This window comes from Pelecanus crispus, chromosome 3 (genome assembly GCF_030463565.1).
Source record: "Pelecanus crispus isolate bPelCri1 chromosome 3, bPelCri1.pri, whole genome shotgun sequence".
Lineage (NCBI taxonomy): Eukaryota > Metazoa > Chordata > Aves > Pelecaniformes > Pelecanidae > Pelecanus > Pelecanus crispus.
In genome coordinates, this window is record NC_134645.1 from 97,454,267 (window position 1) to 97,474,232 (window position 19,966).

At 43.4% G+C, this 19,966-nt stretch overlaps 1 protein-coding gene across 1 annotated transcript in view; it reads right to left on the reverse strand.

Annotated features, from left to right (window-relative positions):
• The window catches only part of CD109 (CD109 molecule), a 78,431-nt gene extending 63,425 nt beyond the window's left edge, over positions 1-15,006 (reverse strand). Inside the window, 6 exon segments of the mRNA XM_075707895.1 lie at positions 14,034-14,194; positions 14,548-14,646; positions 14,648-14,687; positions 14,719-14,758; positions 14,760-14,861; positions 14,863-15,006. Coding sequence (XP_075564010.1) covers positions 14,034-14,194; positions 14,548-14,646; positions 14,648-14,687; positions 14,719-14,758; positions 14,760-14,861; positions 14,863-15,006 — 586 coding nt within the window.
• Positions 15,007-19,966: the final 4,960 nt, after the last annotated feature.

Here is a 19,966-nt window from a genome sequence, read left to right on the forward strand (position 1 = left end):
CACCAACGCAGAATACAGCGGGATAATCACCTCTTTTGACTGGCTGGTTGTGCTGTGTTCGATGCATGCCCAGATGCGGTTTGCCCTCTTGGCTGCCAGGGCACACTGCTGACTCATATTGACTCATCTTTTGCTGGTTCCATTCAGTTAGACCTTTTTATATCTCCTAAAAAGCAATGGGTTTATACCTATCTTTTACTCATTTGTTTCATGGAGTAAGCAAAAAGAAATTTAATTAATTTATTTAATTTATGTCCTTCTTGATCCTGGACATAAAAGCATTCCAAGATGAAGCAATCACTTGACCTCTGAACTCCAATAAACGTTAATTTTAAAAGTCAAGGAATTGTTTCCTTTGTCAGTGGTGAACAGAAAGAAGTCTCGATTGTTGTCCTGCCTACTTCCATAGCACTAAAGGAAAAATCCCATCCAGCATGTACCATCTATTCAAATTATAACCTGGGTTAAACCAAATGACTCGCATCCCACAAATGAAGTTTGTGGGTAGCACACTCCAGTACTTCATTCTGGTATTCAAAAGCTTAACGGGGATGGGTGGCATCGGGCCCTAAGCAACACAGTTCTTTCCACATGTTTATGCTACCATTAAAGCCGCAATTTTTTTCCTGTCATCCCTCTCTCCTCTTCACTCAAGAAGCAGCCCATGCAGTCGTTGACTCTGAGCAACGCCACCAGCCTTTGAGGTTTTCCAGCCAGGAGTCTCAGGCAAAATACACACTTCTTTTCCCAGTAGCCAGCGGAGAGGGCACCCTGCCCCACTGCACGGTGGCAGGGAGCCCCACACCCGGCCAAGCTTGCTTGGCACACAGGGCTACAGGACAACCGCCAGCTACAGGAGAGCAATTACACAGTCCTGCAGAGTACCCGATTCACGGGCAACGTAAACCCCTCTGACTCACTGATACATTTATTCCCAACATCTACCCAAACAACTCCATGCCCAAACAATCGCACTAAAAGAGACATCATTTTAGCTAAAGGAAACTTATGTATTCCTAACTCAGGAGAGACAGACTTACTGTTAACTAGGAAGATTTTAAGGGATTATGATATTTCACCGGTAAAGGAGGCTGGATGTAGGGTTACTAGCAACAACAGAGATAGTATAAAGCTACCTCTTGAAATTTCTCTCAGTTGTATACTAAAAGCCTTATTCCTCTAGTTCCCATCTCTCTGTGAAATAAGGCTGTGCTAAAGCTGGGTTTCGTATGACCACAACCCATGACACTATGTCACCAGGAAAAAAAAAAAAACAAACCTTTGTCACTGCTGATAATTGGTTGTTAACAAGGAACAGGAACTTAGTTTTATCTACCACACACGCGTGAGTGGATATGCTCATGGTAAGTATTGCTACACTAGCTTTAATCTATCCAACACAGCTAATTATAGCAACAGCTATAGCAGTGACTTCAGTACGTTGGGAGACACCAAGCACAAATCTGATATTCATACCACAGCCCACACCACGGGCTTTCTATGTGCATCTTTACCCAGACCACTGCAAACACACTAGTACGCACACACCGCAAGGGCAGAGCACCGAAGGGGACTGCTACATACCGCCCTGCGCAGCATTTAACAGCTTTCCAAGTAACCTTTCATATAACAGGGAACATACTTTGCAGCTTTCTCATCAGGGCGGTGCCTGCTTGCCTCCACCTATTTTTGAGAACAACGAGCATGCAAAAGACAGAAATCCTAAGGTAGAAATACTGCGTTTCTTCCATGTTCCCAGGCCTAGGAGACCTAATGTCATGTCTGAGCCAGATACAGCCATGAGGCAAAGGGGGAAGCAGTTGGGGAGGAAGGAGATTTAAATCACAGTCAATTCTCCTTCATGCAAGTCAGAAAGCATTTACCTTCAGAAGCGGTGTTAGGGAGCTACAGCCTCCCTGGCTGCCTTGATAAAGCCCACAGCGCCGTCTCATTCCCAGCCAGTGAAAATTATAAAAGAGGCTCCGGGGCATGAGGTAATCTTCCAATTCATGTCACTACGTAATTATTTTGTTAGGAACTGAGCAGCCTGGGCAGATCCAAAACTCTTCGGCATTGCAGTGAATTTCCCTGTCATGCAAGATTTTCCCATGTTCTCAGAGACTACCAAACTGCAATCAACCCCCTGGAGCTCTGCTCAGCTACGCCCAGGGATGGCTTTGGATGCACTCAAGCGAGAGCCATAGGCAAAATATTTCCTTTATGCCAATGCTGAATTGCTGAAATTCACCACATTTTTCTGTCCACTTGATGAATTAAAGTTCTATTTAATCGTACAGCAATCTCAAGTTTATAAGGGGTTAACCACAGTCCAACAGCTAGCCCGTGGCACTGCTCTAGTGGAAGCTCTGCTGTCATGCAGCTGGACACTTTTACCCATGTGCAGTGTGTAACACTTCCACATGATTTACACATGACATCAAATGGCAACAGTTGTCACGCTCCTTCGGCACATTCCTGCAAGGGATCCCTTCAGTTACTAAATACAGCTCCCAGCGATGACAGGTAACTAACTCCAGGCAGTAGAGAGTTCTTGGCATTTAGGACAGTCCAGTAGAAAAGGAACCAAAGGCAGTGTGGTAGTGACATGTCACCAGAATAGGTGGCAGTGGGAAATTAAGGCATCTTTTTAATGTACCTTGCCACCATGCCATTTGTTGGAGGTCTAATAGTTTTGTTATCAGCAAAGCAAATAGGAAAAAAATTCTACAGAGCCAAATATATGCATGTTTTTTTAGACTTATGGAGAGTTGCACAAACAATGGCATCTTACATTCTTCCCATTGCATGGGCCTGACCCAAACCCAGAAACTTACGCTACCCCTTCTTGAGCTGACACCACCAGCACTAGGACTAGACGTAAATGTTTCAGCTTCCACTCCCCAAAAAGGACAAAGGTTCCAGAAAAATGACTGTATGGCTCAGGACAGCGAACTAGAGCTTGTGCCAATATAAATCAGTACAGAAACACTTCAGTCTCTAACTAATTTACACAAACTCAGGTCTTGACTCTATATTCTAGCTCATGTGGCAGGTATCGCTACAAATAGGCTTTCTCACTTCACCTTTTTTACCTACGTCCTCATTCCTTCTTAGTCCTGTGTGAGAACGGAAAAGAAATAACTGGAGTCTCTTCAGATTGATTTACTGAAATGATGCCACGTCTTTCTTCTGGCAGCTGTGTTCACATATCCGTGCTTAGGAAGTGTTTACAGAAAGGCATTTTCTTTGCAGTGGTAAATGGAATTTTTTCTACTACGGAGTCTATTTCAAAAACTCACATCAGAGAAATAAAAAATAATGTTCTTCAATGTCCTTCCAGAATTTTCTTCCTATCCAAAATATATCCTTTTTCTGTGGTTTTTTTTTTTAAAAAAAAAAGAAAGCATAAAAAACAAGGCCTAAACTGTCCAGGGAGTGAAAAATGTTTTTTCTTCATGAAAGAAGGTCTGCAAATCTGTCAAGTTCACAGTTTTCTTTAGATGTGTTATACTCCTCATCTATTCTCCTAAAATTAGCACCCAAATTAGCACTGGTTAGTAACACATGTAGCCCAAAATACATAGGGTGAGCCACTGCTGTTAAGTTATGGCTAAATTTGGGCCAGATGATAAGAAGGAGGGGCAATACAGCACTCAAACACATGCAAAAGGGATTGCTAGCAGACATCAGTATACGGGCTGACATCCAAAGCCAAATGAAGCCAACAGCCCTGTAGCAAAGGGGCATATACTGGCTCCACAAAGCCTCCTAAACCTTTCCTGCCTGCCAGCACTACATACACTTCCCTCCACAGCCACACATTACCCTACTCCCTATTTCCACCGCCCCGTATCCTTTTCAATCCTTTTTGCAACTTGGGAGGCTAAAAGCAGTCATAAATTATAAAGGGAGAGAGAGAGGCAAGGTAGCAGTGCTGCCTATGGAGAAAGGCGTAAAGGGACAAGAGGAATAATCTGAGCTAGACCAGAACTTATCACCTGAGGGTCCGGTCAAGAGACAGGGCACTGCAGCTCTAGAGGATAGGAGAAAGGCAACACGCACAGACGTTTTTGCAATTAAAGCCACATTTTACCAAACGCTGCAGTTGCTAGCAAGTTCTAGCTTCAGTCTGCAATGCAGAGTGTAGGGCTATTTTCCTGAAAACCAGGACAGTTCATGACAAAAAAATCTTCTCCAGCTAACTCCAAAGGTTTTTCCCCAATCTGCTTTTACTCTGCAATGAGAAGAGTGGTGGAAACCCAACCATAGAAAGCACAACCAGAAACACCCATGGCCAGGACAGACTAGATACAGATTTACCAGAAAGTATGAAGAGGAGGGGTGCTGTCCTTCCTCTCCTCTACCCCCTCACCACGGCACTCCCTGTGTCTTCCTACTTCACATGGCAAAGGAGTCACAGTACCTCCCTGCTTGTCCCTTTTACCGGTTCAGCCCTTCTTCTCTTACCAGCACTGCCAGATCCACCCCTGAAGAAAACTACCATCTCCCACCCCCTCAGACAGACAGACAGACAGACAGACACTGCCGATGCTGGGCGACCCTTCCCTTGCCCTGCCGCATCCACGATCCCTTCCACAAGCAAGGACCGAGTTTCCTGCAGACTGGCCCTTCTAATTTCTTTTTAGACTTAGGTCATAATTCAGGCATTTAATTCTCCACTCAGCCTTCTACAGTAAAACAACCAGCTCTATGCATTATACTATTATAACCACTTTCATCAGAGTGGGCAGAGAGCGGCCAGTTGCAAGAACACAATACTTAAAACACTCTGTGGTTTATCTGACACACTGCATGCTGGGTAGGAAAACAAAACTGTTTCATATTTCTAAAACTAAATCATCTCTTTGAGCAGAGACCTTCTGACAGCTATCCAGCAGCTACCATCCCAGACACTTAAACACAAGTACAGGCTCTTTTCAACTTTTTGCCCAAGACCACCCTCTAAGAGCCATCCACGGACTTTCTGTCATACGCATGATATTATCACTGCCTACCATACCCAGAATACTATATTCCCATGAATTACAAATTTACAGCTATCAGCAAGACAAATTTTGAATACTACAGAGAAAACTTTCTTGACATCAGATCCAGCCTATGAAACTACGCAGACAATTCAGACTTAAGCCTTTTACGTAACTAAATGGGAAATTCAATTAATTCACTTAGTTTTCCCTTGGTGACTATAAACTAACACACAAAATCACAGGCATCTGCACATCCTGCTTTCAAGGCACTACTGGCCATCATTATTATCTGTTCTGATGTCCATGAAATAAACACAGACAAAGCCACTATTACTGCAATTTAAAGCTGATGCAGTTTTTATTCCGACTTAAAACATAGGGAAATCATACTAGGACAAAATGTGGCTAAGCCTGTCTATGCCAGAGATTTGGTAGTATTAATACCACCCTCATCACATCAATTGCTGCAACTGGAGCAAAATTCCAAAGGCAAATCACCTCTCAAACTCATTCACTGCAAATAAGACATTCAGGAACTATTTAAGTTTCCTTTTAGAGGGAGTGAACGAAGGTTTGTTTTCATATTGGTTTTCTTCCATTTTCTGGAATGCAATCAGAGTCTGTGATGACCAAGCCACATAACTTTTCTGAGATCACAAAATTATTTATATATATATAAAAATATTACGAGAGATTTCCTTCATTGGTAAATAAAGGCGATATAAATCCCTAATCATACAAAATAAGCACCTGGACCTCACAGCTACACCTCCAGGAACCTGGAGAAGTTGGGGAGAAGAGGTCTGTCACTCTGGCCATGTTTTCTACACACATACTTATTTGGACTGCAGTGAATCTAGGTGAACAAGCATCATCTCTTGCCATGAGCTATTCAACCTCTGCAGATAGGATCTCAAGTCTGCCTTCACAAACAGGTAGTCAGGGATAGCAGAGCATGGGAACCAGCAACACTGCCAGTGCAGATAGTTGTAAGAGTCTCATGAAAAGAGAAGTCACCTGTATATGACTGGAGACCCATGAATTTCCCAACTGCTTCCTGCCCCTGCAGGTACTTCTATAACCCTGAACACTTCAACTTGGATCTCTTTCTAATTAGACACCACTAAGGACATCACCCTAGACCCATCTGGAGACCCTTCTCTTTAAAGGTACCTTTTATGTACCTGAAGGGTAATAACCAGGTGCATAGCACACTTCTCCTGACACTTCACCCCAATTCCTCCCATCTCTCCCCAAATGCTTTCCACGTTGTGGGAGAGACTCACAGGGTCAAACCAAAAGTCTGTTTAGCCCAAGGTCCCATCTCCAGCAATGGTCAAGGACAGACATCTGAACAGCAAAGAAACAGAACAAGTACACAGAGACTTGTCCTTGGGTACTCTTCCCAGACTATGCAATCTGAGGCTTGGGGCTTGAAAAGTCAAAATTAGTGTCTTTATACTGGGCCAGTCCTTGAAGGACTTTTGTCTCATGAATTTGTGCAATCACATTTCCCATCCACAACACCTGGGACATGGAGTTCCACAATTTATTTCCATCTCATGTGAAGGCCCACCTTCTTCTGTCTGGTTTGAACTTGTCTCCTGAGAGATCTCCAATCTTTCCCTCTGCTCTGCCTGGAATTTTTCCAGTTGCTTCACAGCCTCCGTGAGGAGTGCCCCAAATCAGGCACAGCATTCCCCAGGATGCCTAATTAGAGCTGTGAAGATTACTAGTATACTTTCTCACAGCTTACAGAAAATATTTCTGTGTATATATTTGAGTACGCGTTTGCCTTCTTTTTTGAGCACCACAGTATTTCTTACAAGCTTTCCCCTTTTGGTACCTCTAAACCATCATGCACCTCCCCACACACACATCCTTTTCTGCAGGACTGCTGCCTCACCTTGTTCCACATTCAGTAAACGCACACTCTTTTATTCCTCAACAAGAGCAGAACTATGCAGTTGCTCTAGTGAATCACATTCCAGTTTTTCCCCTAATCATTTCCCGTATTCCCAAAATGAGTTAAAAATCTAATCCTTCCTCCCAGCATCCTTGCCACCTCTTCACTAATCGAATAAACATTCTCCCTTTTTCATCCACATCAGTCATACTGAACAATACAGTTTCAGGGCAACCCATTTCCAGTTTGAGAATGAACCACTCAGACCTACTTTGTGAATACCATTTTCCATCCAGCCACAAATGTATTTAATAAACGTTCCATGCTGTCCCTGCTTCCCCGGCTGGCTTGTCAGAGTGCCACGCCAGACTATCAAAAGCCTTACTAAAGTCAAAATATAACAATATCCCGCTTCTTCTCCACCTATAACCCCTGCAAGCCCATGGTGGAACACATTTTATTTGCAGGTTTTCAATCTGCCAGAACATCTCTCTTCACTCAGGCTCTCAAAACTTCACTAACAGTTTTAAAATTCTTTCAATCAATTCCCTAATTATTCTACAGGCAACTTTATTAGGCCTAAACATCTACTTTACCAAAGTACTGTTTAACCTGTTCCTCTCCTTTTCTTGCCTTAATTCTTAACCTTTTTCCATGGCAGTTAGTTGATCCTCTTAGTGAAGACTGAACACTTACTGCGTCTCAGCATCGCCAACCAATGCCCTTCTCATCAGAGTGAGTAGCAAGCCACATCCCTTGCTAGCTTTCTTGCTGCCAATATGATATTTGAAAATCCTGCCTTATTATCCTTCACATACTTTCCTACTCATGGTTTGGCCTTTCCGGTTTTTTTCTTTCTTACCCACGCTACTCCTTTAAGCTCAACCTTTGTAATCTGATCTCTTTTTCAGTTTATACACATGGTTTTCCTTTTTTCTGCTGTTTTTTGGCCAGTGATAAGATCATGTTTAGTTACTTTACCTTAGTTACTTACCCTTCTGCTGTGTTAGGGTAACGTGCACTTATCCCTTTAATATGAATCACTCAAGAGCTTTCTCCCTTTGCTTCCCTTCCTTCTTGTTTCTGATAGCATCTTACCTCCCAATTCCTGTTGTTTATTGGCATCACTTTTTTTTTTCCCCAAATTCACAGCCTTTACTTCATCCTTCTCTCTCCTACCTTTCCTAAAAGCTGTAAAGCCCCTCCAGTTCACAGTACCAACAGGGAACCCCACGCTGTTGCATGTAAGATTCCCTCCTCTGTAAGAGTTGCCCCATTGCCACCATTTCTGCTATGAGTAAATTATTCCACCCTTCTCAAGGTACTGTGAAACAGCCTGTAGGGCTCGATCTGCCACACTCTTCTCGGCTGGATATCGGTGAAGAACATGGTGACTGGAACAACTTTGCGTACGAACACATAAGCCATGAGCTACAGAAGGGCTCTTGCCCTCAAATCTCAAACAGCATCCAATCAATAAGATAAAGCTCAAGTACTGGATGGGATTGCTATTTCCATTTTTCTGCAGACTACTTAATGGGCCTGTTAGCAGGATGGATTCAACAACAGGCACAGAAACCGGTGGGTTTTTTTCTTATATGTACTCCAGCAATACAAAACCCCATAAGAGAGCACCCTCTACTAGCTCCCTTGTCTCTGGATCCAGCCCTAACACCTCCTTCCCCAAAACTTTTCCCTCATTCTGATTTTGCATAGGTTATCTGCATGTGGTGACTATTTGACAACTTATTTCTCATGAGGCACAGTTACACATACATTTGGAGCTAGAGTTTATGGACACAAAATCGTGGGACTCCTGCTCTCTTGCTGTTTGGCTTTTTAGGCATTGATGCATAATTAGGCAGAAAGGAGCTGTCCCACTAAAATGCCAGCAAAACCCTTTACCTCACAGATTTTCAGGATAGATTTGGTGGTCACCAATGAGTCAGTCATTTTATTCTGAGATAAGGTACAGAGGCAACTCAAGGTTAACAAAAGAGACTGGTGTACTTAGGCCACTCATTCACATTCAGCTGCTACTTTACAACTTACTATTCCTAGTGTTTTTCACTGTTTCACATACTAATGTGGTCAGAACCAAGTATGCAAAATATGCCTTCTCGTAAAAGCAGATTTTCCATTGTCTATATGGATGATCACTACATGTCTGAGCTTGACAGATGTTCTCACAAACTCTATCATGTTTCGTAAATCCTAGCTGAGTATTTACCACGTTCTGGCTCAGTAACCTCTGTTAACAAGTACATTTACTCCTGTCTAGAAGTACAGAAAAGCAGTGCTAATTAATTAACACGTACAAGTAACTTACAGAGAACCCAAACTATGCATGCTATTGGAAATCAGATTTTTCACTTCACAAAATAGTTCTCACTTGCCATGCCTTAAATACATTATGTAGTACCTTAAATACCAGAAGCTCTAACTAAATATTATTCTTAAGAATTAAAAATGTTCACGCAGTCGGGTAAATGACGACACCCCATTACACATGAAAGCTTTTCTTAAAACAAATCTGTTTTTTCAACTTACACGCTACTTACTCTTTCCAAATCATTCTAGCACCAAGAAGGAAAACAGACTTTTCAGAAGCTCTCGCAATTAAGCTATAAGGTTTCTCATACACTAACACACACTGCAATGTCTGGATAGCAAACCCTGTAAGACAAGACTTCTTGCCAATTCAAACTACATCTTTATTGATCAACGACTGGATAAATATGCATGGCAAGAGTCACCCTTCACTGTAATCACTGAAAATCAAGCCATTCATGCATAAAATTTAACTTGCCTGTCTGTTATCCCAATCTTTTTTTTGTTGTTGTTGACCCAGAAAACCCAACAGCTCAAATTGCACATAAGCCATTGTTATCTTCTGCAGTCATTTTCAATCAGGGTGAGGATCTTTTTGATACTGCATCTCCACAGAAAATGTGTCAAGGCTTGATACAGTGCACAGAAGCAGCTTTAGTTAGTGTTTGTGTTTTTCTGGAGTCCACTGCAGTCAATGGAAACCTATTCTCTCCTGGTGATGCACTGAGGTTTGTTTTTTTCTTTTTTTGGTTATGCTTGCTCACACAAAGTTTACCTGTAGCAGCAACATCCTGTTTGCAGACATTCAGTTGGTCTGTTTTCACTACATTTAATCTAATTAACTTAATTTCTGTACCAAAACATTGGTCTTAAATAATCTCCCTTGCTACAGTACATTAGGATTCTGGAATATTGAGCCAAGCTCAGAATATCAGCACTTCTTTAAATGCGTGTGCACGCACACTTTCTCCCTCACTCCAAAGAATACAAACTAGCCACTTATTAATAAATATATTTATTTTACCTTTTTTATATGAAAAGCACAATAAAGATGTGAACCAACCCCCACTGTTAAAACCTTTCTCTAATGGACACTTTCCCAAAAATCACTCCATTATCAAAATTCCACTTCCAGTAGCACTAAAACAGTGAATGCTTTATCAACCATCAGAGGGCAAGAATTCTCTTTCTTATATAAAGCTAGAGTTATATTATATAAAGAAAAAATAATTCAACGAGATCCTTTTATGGAGCTAACTCAGAAATTTAGACCAGTACATGTACCACACTGAGCTGTTGCTGAAGAACCAGAGCACGTCCTTAACTTTAAGCAACTGCAGATGCAATTTGCCAGACAAGTATGTAATAGCTCTTACACTTAGGTACTCAGCTGAACTCAGCCTGCAAGATTAAACAGTACTAATAAAAATGGTGTGCTCAGCCTGTCCTCTGTCCCCTGCATCCAATTCCCAGCTCTGCACCCATCTCAGTTTCATCAGCACAAATGTTTGCACACCAAACCAGGGGACCTGTCTGCCTAAAAAAATAGTCAACAAAATAAAAACTCTATTTTTCAGCGAGATCGGTTTCTCAAAGCAGTTAATCCCCTGCTTTTGCTGTCACCATGCAAGGAAAAATACAAAATACAGAGCCTAATTGAGCCAGCTTAGGCAACAGTGCCACTGAATTTGCAGCCTAACCAAGGTAGGTGATCAGTTCCAGCTTTCTGGATATTCAACATAGTCAACAACTTCAGCTACTCCCTGCCCCTCTTAATACTTATTTTGCATGGACACATGGCAAGAAAAGTCATCAAACTCATGTGCACCACGGGAACAGTGACATGACTGTATTAGCCACTCTGTGTAACTTAATGGGCCCACGTGACATATAAAGCAGCATTTTCTGGGCACTAATATATGCAGCAATTATGTCATTTAAAGAAGATTTTGTGCAGGTGGAAATATGTTTGGGTTTTTTCCTTCAACTGCAACAGCTGGCCTAACAAAATGTCCCCCAGTCTTCCTTCAGTCACATTCTTAAACTAACACAGCTACAACAATATAACTACGTATTTTATCTTAAGGTTGTTTTGTTCTTCAGTGAAGAATTTAAAGCTTTAGGATCTTATTTGGACAAACTGCTTTCTCTCTGACAAACTGCTTTCCGAGTAACAGAGAGAACTCTATTCACAATTGATCCACTCCTGTAGCAACTTCGGATACATGCCTTCAACACTCCATCCTCTGCTATAGGGCAGTTCCCTTGCTTCTGCCCCGTAACAGTTTTGCTTACGTATTTGTTCACAGAAAACAAAGGACTAACAAATTACATAACTTGACTTTAAAGAATAGATGGCCACATACTAAATTTTAAGATTTTTTTCAAGAGGAAATAGACTGCATGCTCAGCACCTTTTTTTTTTTTTTTTTTTTTGCTGTTCCATTTATCAAGTAAAAAAGCATGGAAATTCAAATATGTCTTTAAAAGACAGGAAAAATATTAGAAATTAACAATAAATCCATGCACTTCAAGTAACGCACTATAGCATTTCTCCTTTTTCCTCACTGTACCCATTCTGACACAGTGTCATACCTGTTCCTAATCACCCACCATTCCGTCTGACTGCAGCAACTCCCACTGTCAAGCATCATTCTCTGTGGTGTGCAGATAGAGACATCCACATATTTTCACATGCTTGGAATTACCAGTTGCTTGTCTGCTTTTTGATGTTGAAAAGGACAACAACAGACAGGTTGAAACTCATGCAAGACTCACTGAACTTGACGTTAAGCAGAACAGAAGCAGGAAATAAAAGCCAGTATAGTTAGAGAAAGAAAAGGAGAAGACAGATTTTCTTTTAAAAACAATAAATTGGTTGGTTTGAGTTTGTTTTGGTTTTGTATCAAAATACTGCCAGGAAAGGTTTGAAGAGGAATTGTGAACTTAACAAAAAGGCAAGCTCACTCCTAATAGCATAATAAACACATCAAAGTTATTTTCTCCACAGAATAAGAATGTTCCTTTATCCACTGCTGAATCCTCCTCTATGTCTAGTCCGATAGGCTTGGTCTGTACTTCTGAATAAGCAAAATCTAAATATGGTATGTAGTCTGTTATGGAGACTTAAGATTAAGGACCATAGGCATGACAGCCAGTCTGTTTTACTTGCATGCAGATTTTAGGTGCTAGCAAATCCATCCTCCTAAAGTATTGCCTTAGGCATACATCACCACAACTATTAGTGTTAGATTTGGACACTAACAAATCAAGTGTATAAATTTGATTTAAACAGGAATGAACACTTAGATGAATTTTTTTTTTAATTAGCAATAGCACTACAGGAAATTTGTCTCAGGTTGATGCTTTTTCACTGGCTGCTGGAGGGCATATACCTAATAACAACATAAAATTAGAGTGGATAACAAATACCCAACCTGAAGTAAAACGTGCCAATGCATAGTTCTGGAAAACTTTTTTAGAATATTTGAAATAGCAAGAGTTTTGATCAGATATGCTTTTTCTGCATCATGGGGCCATGAATTTTTTGATCTGGTCAAATGCACTCCATTACACACAAAACCTCAGTCTTCTCTACAGGTTGTGAAGAGAGGTGGGCTTTCATGAAGGCTTTGAGATGAAGGTGTGATGCTTCCTATTAAGGCATCTACATTAACTATAAGACATTAATAGAAAAATTAGTTGACACCAACAAGAAGAAAGCACATTATAGCAAGGTAGATTTTTCCAGGACCTCATACAGCCCCCAGACTCTCTATTTTTGACAAATAAAAAGCTAGAGTTTGTGTGTCATTTATATTGCCTCATACTAAGGCCAGTTTGAAAGCTGGATTATCTAGTCAAAATATTTTTTTTTTTCTCATGAGGGCAAATCTCAGGCAGGACATCTCTGTGCTTCTGTTCCCAGCTGGCCTTTATGATAAGGAGCAGTGATCAGGATATCTCAGTTTTCCAGCTACTCAGAACTGCCACCACCTCCTCTACTGCTGCCCAGGAGGCATACATTAAATAAGCCTTTGCTCTATGGTTTACTTATGGTTTACTAATAAATTGCTCTATGGTTTACTTATCTTCAATTCCCAACCCGTCCCATAATTCAGTTCTTGATCCTTAAAAATTTGTGTTTCTGCAAATGCACAGAGCTTCCAAATAACAGTGTGTGACACAGTCATCTCCACTTTTCTATTGTCCTCAGGTCCTCCCTTTCTTAGGGCATGAGAAGCAGCCAGCTCCAGATGCTTTATCACCTTGTTTGTTCCACCCTTACCGTTATCCCACTTGCTTCCACCCTGCACCTTAACAACAAGCCTACCAGTGAGCACCTCTTCCTCTACTTCTTCTTCAGCAGCCCCACGACGTTGACCAGACTACTTCCTGGCTCCTCAGAAACCCCACATCCATTGCACTTCGCTACTATGCGATTACTTTCAGAGTTTACAATGAGTTAGCACACCCATGCAACCACTCGCTATCCAGCTCCGTCGCCCACCTGCACACAGAGACAGCAGAGTAGAAGATTATTTTCCCACAAGTGACCTCTACTTGGTAAAATAAAGTTCCTGTTTTAGAACCTTTAGAACCACACAGAAGCTGTGATATTTTGGGACCAACAAAATATTTGTGGGACGCAAAACTAAATCCTTCCGAGCCAACTTAGAGCATGGTGCTAATAACGCCAAGTTCACAGGTTCAATCCCTGCTTACTGCAGGGGGGGTGGGCTCGATGATCTCTCGAGATCCCTTCCAACCCAAAGCATTCTATGATTCTATGAACTCCATTCTCTTACCTTTCTCGAACACCATTTCCCTGCTGAGGATGGTCTCGTTATCTCTGATCACTTCTCCCCTCACGGTGACCTGTGCTGGGCTGTCCGGCAGCAGAGCTACCCCAACTGTCACGTTCGCTCCAGGCCTGATGTTCCAGGGAACCGCCACCAGGAACGTAGGTCTGGAAAATCCAAACGGGCAGAGGGAGAAAGGGCAGGGAGTGAAATGCAATCCCCCCCAGAAAGTAAGAGCGTCCGCCGCACAGTAAGGCACGACACATGCTGCAAAGCTCTTCCCTTGCGCCCGGCGGCGGAGGCTGGAAGCGATGCTCACTCGCCAGGCGCCGCCGATCGCGCCCAGGGTTTGCGGGCCGGGGGGCAGGCAGCGCCGCTCCGCCCGCTCTCCGGACAGGCTGCCAGCCGGGCGCCGGGGAGCCCCCGGGGAAGCGCCCCGCGTAGCCCCGGCGCCGGGCGGGGAGGGGAGGCGCGGCGCCCCGCGCACCCGCCCGGCCCCGGCCCGCCCGGCCCCACGTACCCGGCCGCCGCGGAGCTGCAGAGGAGGAGGAGGAGGAGGAGGAGGAGGGGGAGGCGGACAGCGCCGCGGGTCCGCGCCATGGCGCTCCGTGCGCGCTGCCCGCAGCCCGCTGGCTCCGCCGCTCTGCGCGGGGCCGGGGCCGGGGCCGGGGCCGGGGCCGGGGCCGGGGCCGGGGCCGGGGCCGGGGCCGGGGCCGGGCGGGAGGCGCCTCGGCGGGCGGGGGAGGGAAGGGCGAGGCCGGCGCTGCCCCAGCGCCAGGCCCGCTCCGCCGGCGTCAGCCGCATGAGCAGCCGCGGGGGCGTTCCCCGGGGCGGCCCGGGGCAGCGGGGCGCGGTACGCGCGGAGCGTAACCCGCGTCGGCATCCGCGGGGCCGCGTCTGCTCCCCGCAGCCCTCGCACCCCGCACCGCCGGGCAGATGCAGCTGGGGAGCGGGTGGGGTTCGCAGACGAACATAACATCCTACAAAATAAACACGGAGAGTAATGCTTTCGGGCCGTGGCATCGAGCAGAGTGGCAGTCTGTTGTCGGGCACTGCCCGTTTATCGTAGAATCATAGAATCGTTTAGGTTGGAAAAGACCTTTAAGATCATCCAGTCCAACCATTAACCTACACTACCAAGTCCACCACTAAACCAATTAAAGGTAGAGTAGCAACCCCACGCCTCCTGGCTTAGTGGCTGGATCATTTATAATGGAAGTAAAAACTAGGAATCATTAAGGTTGGAAAGGACCTCTAAGATCATCATTCCAATCATCAACCCAACACCCCCATGCCCACTAAACCATGTCACAAAGTGCCACGTCTACCTGTTTTTTGAACTCTTCCAGGGATGGTGACTCCACCACCTCTCTGGGCAGCCTCTTCCAATGCTTGACTACCCTTTCCATGAAGAAATTCTTCCTAATATTTCCTACTAATTTTTCCTGCAGAGCCTTGGAGAGACTTGGAGAGCCCGCCGAGGCGCGCTGGCATGGGGCTCAGGCTCCGAGGCAAGTCGGGAAGGGTTCTGAGTCTGCATGGGGAGAACGATGCTGACAGAAATTCAAGGAGCCTTGTAGCGGCTTAAACGTGAACCGATTGGTAATGTAGCTCTGGCTGGACTGTCCTCTGTGCCCAATATCTGCAAAATAAGGTCATGTCTGCATATGCATCTTAACCCACTTTCAGAGTCCAAAAACTGCACTGAAGCAGCTTGGGTGAGATTCTGCTTCTTTAGTACGTTCATTGTAACTGTGCAGACTAGACACATCTAATGCTGTTTTGATTGATCTGAATTCTTTCATCCCTGCACCAGTCTAATACATTTAGAAATTCCACCCAGTTCTTGAAGTCTACCCCTTCAGAAGTGCTGGGCTGGCATCCTCTGCCTTGTGTTTCACAGACAAAATACAGTCAGTTATAGCCCTGAATAGAAGCATCATGTTTTGTTCTTACGAAAATCAGATATGAACAGTAAAGGTACATAAACACTGTGCTCTAACAGTATCCCAGGCAGTCATGCAGTCTTTTCACATCTTTTAAATTGCTTTTGTAAATTTTCATACCTCTGCCGATTCTTTTTGGAGCACCAGTCTTTGTAGTGACAGGAGAGAGGGTGCCACCTCTGTAGACTAGGGAAGGGGTGATATTACAGCAACCACAGCTGATGCCTGGAAGGTCAGTCTTGGCAGCTCCTCACCTGCAAAAGTGCACGATGAGGCAAAGTTTGAGAGGTATTTGCTGTTGTTAGTTGTAATTCCTTAACTCATTGCTTGTGGGAGACAGGCAGGGAAGATGAACAGTCACTGCCACTCCTTTTTTCTTGGAGATGGTGGGAAAAAGTGCTTACAAGTAGTGCTGCATCCCAAGCACCCCAGCCTCGGATGGTAAAGCTTCTCATAGTACACATTTCTCCAGTCTCTGGCACTGAGCCCAACTGGCACTCCACCATACCTGTCAATACTCATCAGCTCTCTTAGTCTCCGAAACAAGGTGGCCACGTCCAAACTTCCTATTGGGTATGGTCCACGCTAAGCCCCAAACTGCACCGTGAATTGTTCAAGAGAGCGCTTGCTGGCCAGGGCAAAACCATGCCCAGGTCAGCTTGAGGGTAGAGACAATTATCTTCCATTCTCAAGAACATTTGCTGGCACTGTTTAATTGGCTGTAGCTCAAAAGTCCATCAGTGAAAATGCTTCCAAATGTCACAGATTTTGCCCAGTTGTGCAGCGGTATTGTGGACTCCCATCTTCCCTTGTTTTTCCTAAGGGCTTGTTATTTAAAGATACTTTTGTATATGTATTTGATCTCTTCTTACACAAAAATACGAATAAAGGAATCCTACAGCAGGACGTAAGAGAAGGAATAGATTATTGATATTAGGATTTCATCTATCCTGAATAGATTTATCACTGATAAGAAATGGATAAACAGAAATTAAATGTTAGATGCCATTCCATAACAACATGCAAGCTCAATTTCTTACAGTTATATCCATGTACTTAGAGACAGGTTAAATTAATGGAGGACCATCCTACTACTTGGAGATCTCTGAACCTCCGAGTCTTCTGAACATACCCCCTTCATTCCCTTCCTAATCCAACATGGAGTTTCCTCTGCTGGAGTTATACCACCTTCTGATTCCTTCTGCCTTGTCAGAAGACATTTAAAGCCCCTTTTCATAATTTCATTTCCAAACAGGATATACTACGCTGTAGGTACTTGTAGAGGGTTTTCATGGTTAAACATACCATTTAGGAATCAAATGTGTTACATAAGGATTCAGTAAGTTCGCAGTTAACAAAAAACTTAAACACATAATAGCCCACTTCAGACATAATTTTAAGAATCACATCTTACTAGCATCTCAACAAGGTCTTGATTTACAAAAGTGCTCTGCAGCTGCTAATTTTCATTGTAACGTAAGTTGTGACTTCCCTGAAACACCACTTCAACTCCTACATTCTTTTATCAAATGTGGCCCTTCTTTGGTGCCCAAACAACACTAAATACTGAACAGGGAGTAGTCATACTGTGTGATGGTTCCCATGAGAAAGCCAGCCCCAGCAGCTCCCTTTCCCATTCTCCACTCAGCACCTCCCAGCTCTGCATCCCACAGCCCTCCCAGCCCTACTCTGCAGCCTGTGCCATACAGCTCTTTCTGGAGAGATGTTTACTTCTAACGCCTCTCATTTCAGTGGCTCCGTTTGCAACACAGCCCCACAAGCGGCTATTAGCACAGTATGTAGATAGGAAATTGTGGAGTGTGAGCAGATACGAGGTGAAATAAGGAAATTTTAAACCAACTTCAGCCCTATAGCCTATGTATGCTATAACTATACCATGTATCTCAAGCCTCCTCTGCACATTCCTCTGCAAACAAAGAATAAAAATTGCTCAGGAGTAATTGGAAAAGAAGCATAATTTATAGACAATTGGGTTAAGCGGATATCCTATTCACGCTCACTGAGTGTTAAACTATTTGTTCTGTTTGACTTGACTTGTGCATCAGGTAAGCATAATTTATCACGCAACCTTACTGATTACAGGACCGTTACATTCCCCTGCACTCTGTTAATCTGCACATTTCCATTTACGGTTTTCTACACTAGGGTTTTGTTATGCAGTTACATGTCACTGTTCAGTTTGATCTAGGTCAGACTGGTAACTCAAACAAAAACAAGCAGCACTTCAGTTTGCGCTAAACTGGTCAAATTTAAACTTAGGGGCGCCTAGATTTGAAAAGTTTTTGCATACCCACCGGTGTCTGTTATAGGGCACAAAACGTCCTCAGCTAAAAAATACCCATCCACCCAGAACAGGCCTATTAAACTGCTAGGAGATCTGTGTTTAACTAAACAAAAGACCTTAGCCGGGATACACATAATTTTCAAGACCACAGAAACAACCATTTGGCAGTGTCTCAGGCCTAAGTAGGTGTTAAATGCCTGGCTCTGACAAACCCCTGAGAGACTAATTTGTGCACAAAACTGGAAGCAGGGAACTGCACAGCAACTTATTGAGATCACCATGTGAGGGAAATTTGTTTTGGACCTGACTTCTGCATATTAGGAATAATTTTGAAATAGTATAACCTAGCATGAAAGGATTTAATAATCTTCAACTGCTCCAAGCCAGTGAAGTGGATACTCTGGAGACACAATCTGGGAGGTAAAACAGGTTGTCGTTGTGTTTGGCATGCCAACCAGGGAAGCTAGCTGAAAAATCCATCTCTGTTCAATTTTTGCGTTTTGGAGTTAAGCAAGCATTACCAGACTCAAGTTTTACACCCATCTGTGATATGTCACCATAATGAAAATTCCACTTTTACCACCTTCACTGCTCCCCAGGAACCTAATTTTGCTAATATTTCATGGTCTTTTACAAACAGAGCCTGTAAAGGCTGCAAAAGTCATCTACAGCACTGGCTACGGTCTCAGGCAGCTAACTATACTGTTGTCTGTTCCTATAAAACTTAGTTTAAGTCTAGCCTGAATACGTGTATCAGTATCAGTTGAAATCACACCTTTGAGATGCAGCCTAGGTATACACTAAGTAAAAATGTGTTTAAGTAAATACAGAGAGCCGGAATGGTTCCTTAAAGAGTCCAGAAAGCAACTTCTGCCTTGGTAAATAAGAAGGACCGCAGCACCTAGCAAGCACTACTAATTGTATGAAGATTGGCTGGAAATAAACATGTGCACAGCAAGGTCTGCTTTTCTCTAATATCACATGTAGAAAATAGTACTGTTTGGTAAATGTGAAAACCTAAGCACTACAGTACTTAAAATACTGGGGAAAGCCTCAGCAAAAATTAGAACAGCAAGGACTTGAATGGCCAATGCCCTCTCCTGCTTTTAGCATTAGACAGTGAAGTTGGCTGGTCAGACATTCAGCTGGATTCAGCAGGCATTCAACCAGATTGTGGTGCAAACAAAGCGTGTTTCCATGAAATGAGACAAATTCAGGGAAATCTGAAGAGCTATGTTATGTGGAAATTTGAACTAGAAGATCACTATAGTCTCTTCCAGCATAATACTCTCTCTTTTCAAAAGCTTAGCCAGTTGCCTTATGCATCACTGAACTCAAGGCCTGCAACAAAGCTCATTTAGGGGATGGATAAATCTTTTAATTAATCTCTATAGGCTCTGGATGAGGTCCTAGCAGAAACTGTGATTCAGCAGCTCATGGAACTAGGAAGGAAGCAAAAGTCTGTTTTATCACTTGTAGTGAGTGGACAAGAATTATAGTGAATACTAAAAATAGGTGGGTGGAAGATCATCCTGTGGTAGTAGGAGGGCACATTCCTTGCTTGGATGTAAGCCTGAAGAATTTGTGCTTGCTGGAAAGTACTGACAGAAGCATAGGATATAAAGCTCTCCCAAGAAGTGCTCAGTAATAACACTTCTGATGCTGGTTCTGATGATGGAATGTGTCAA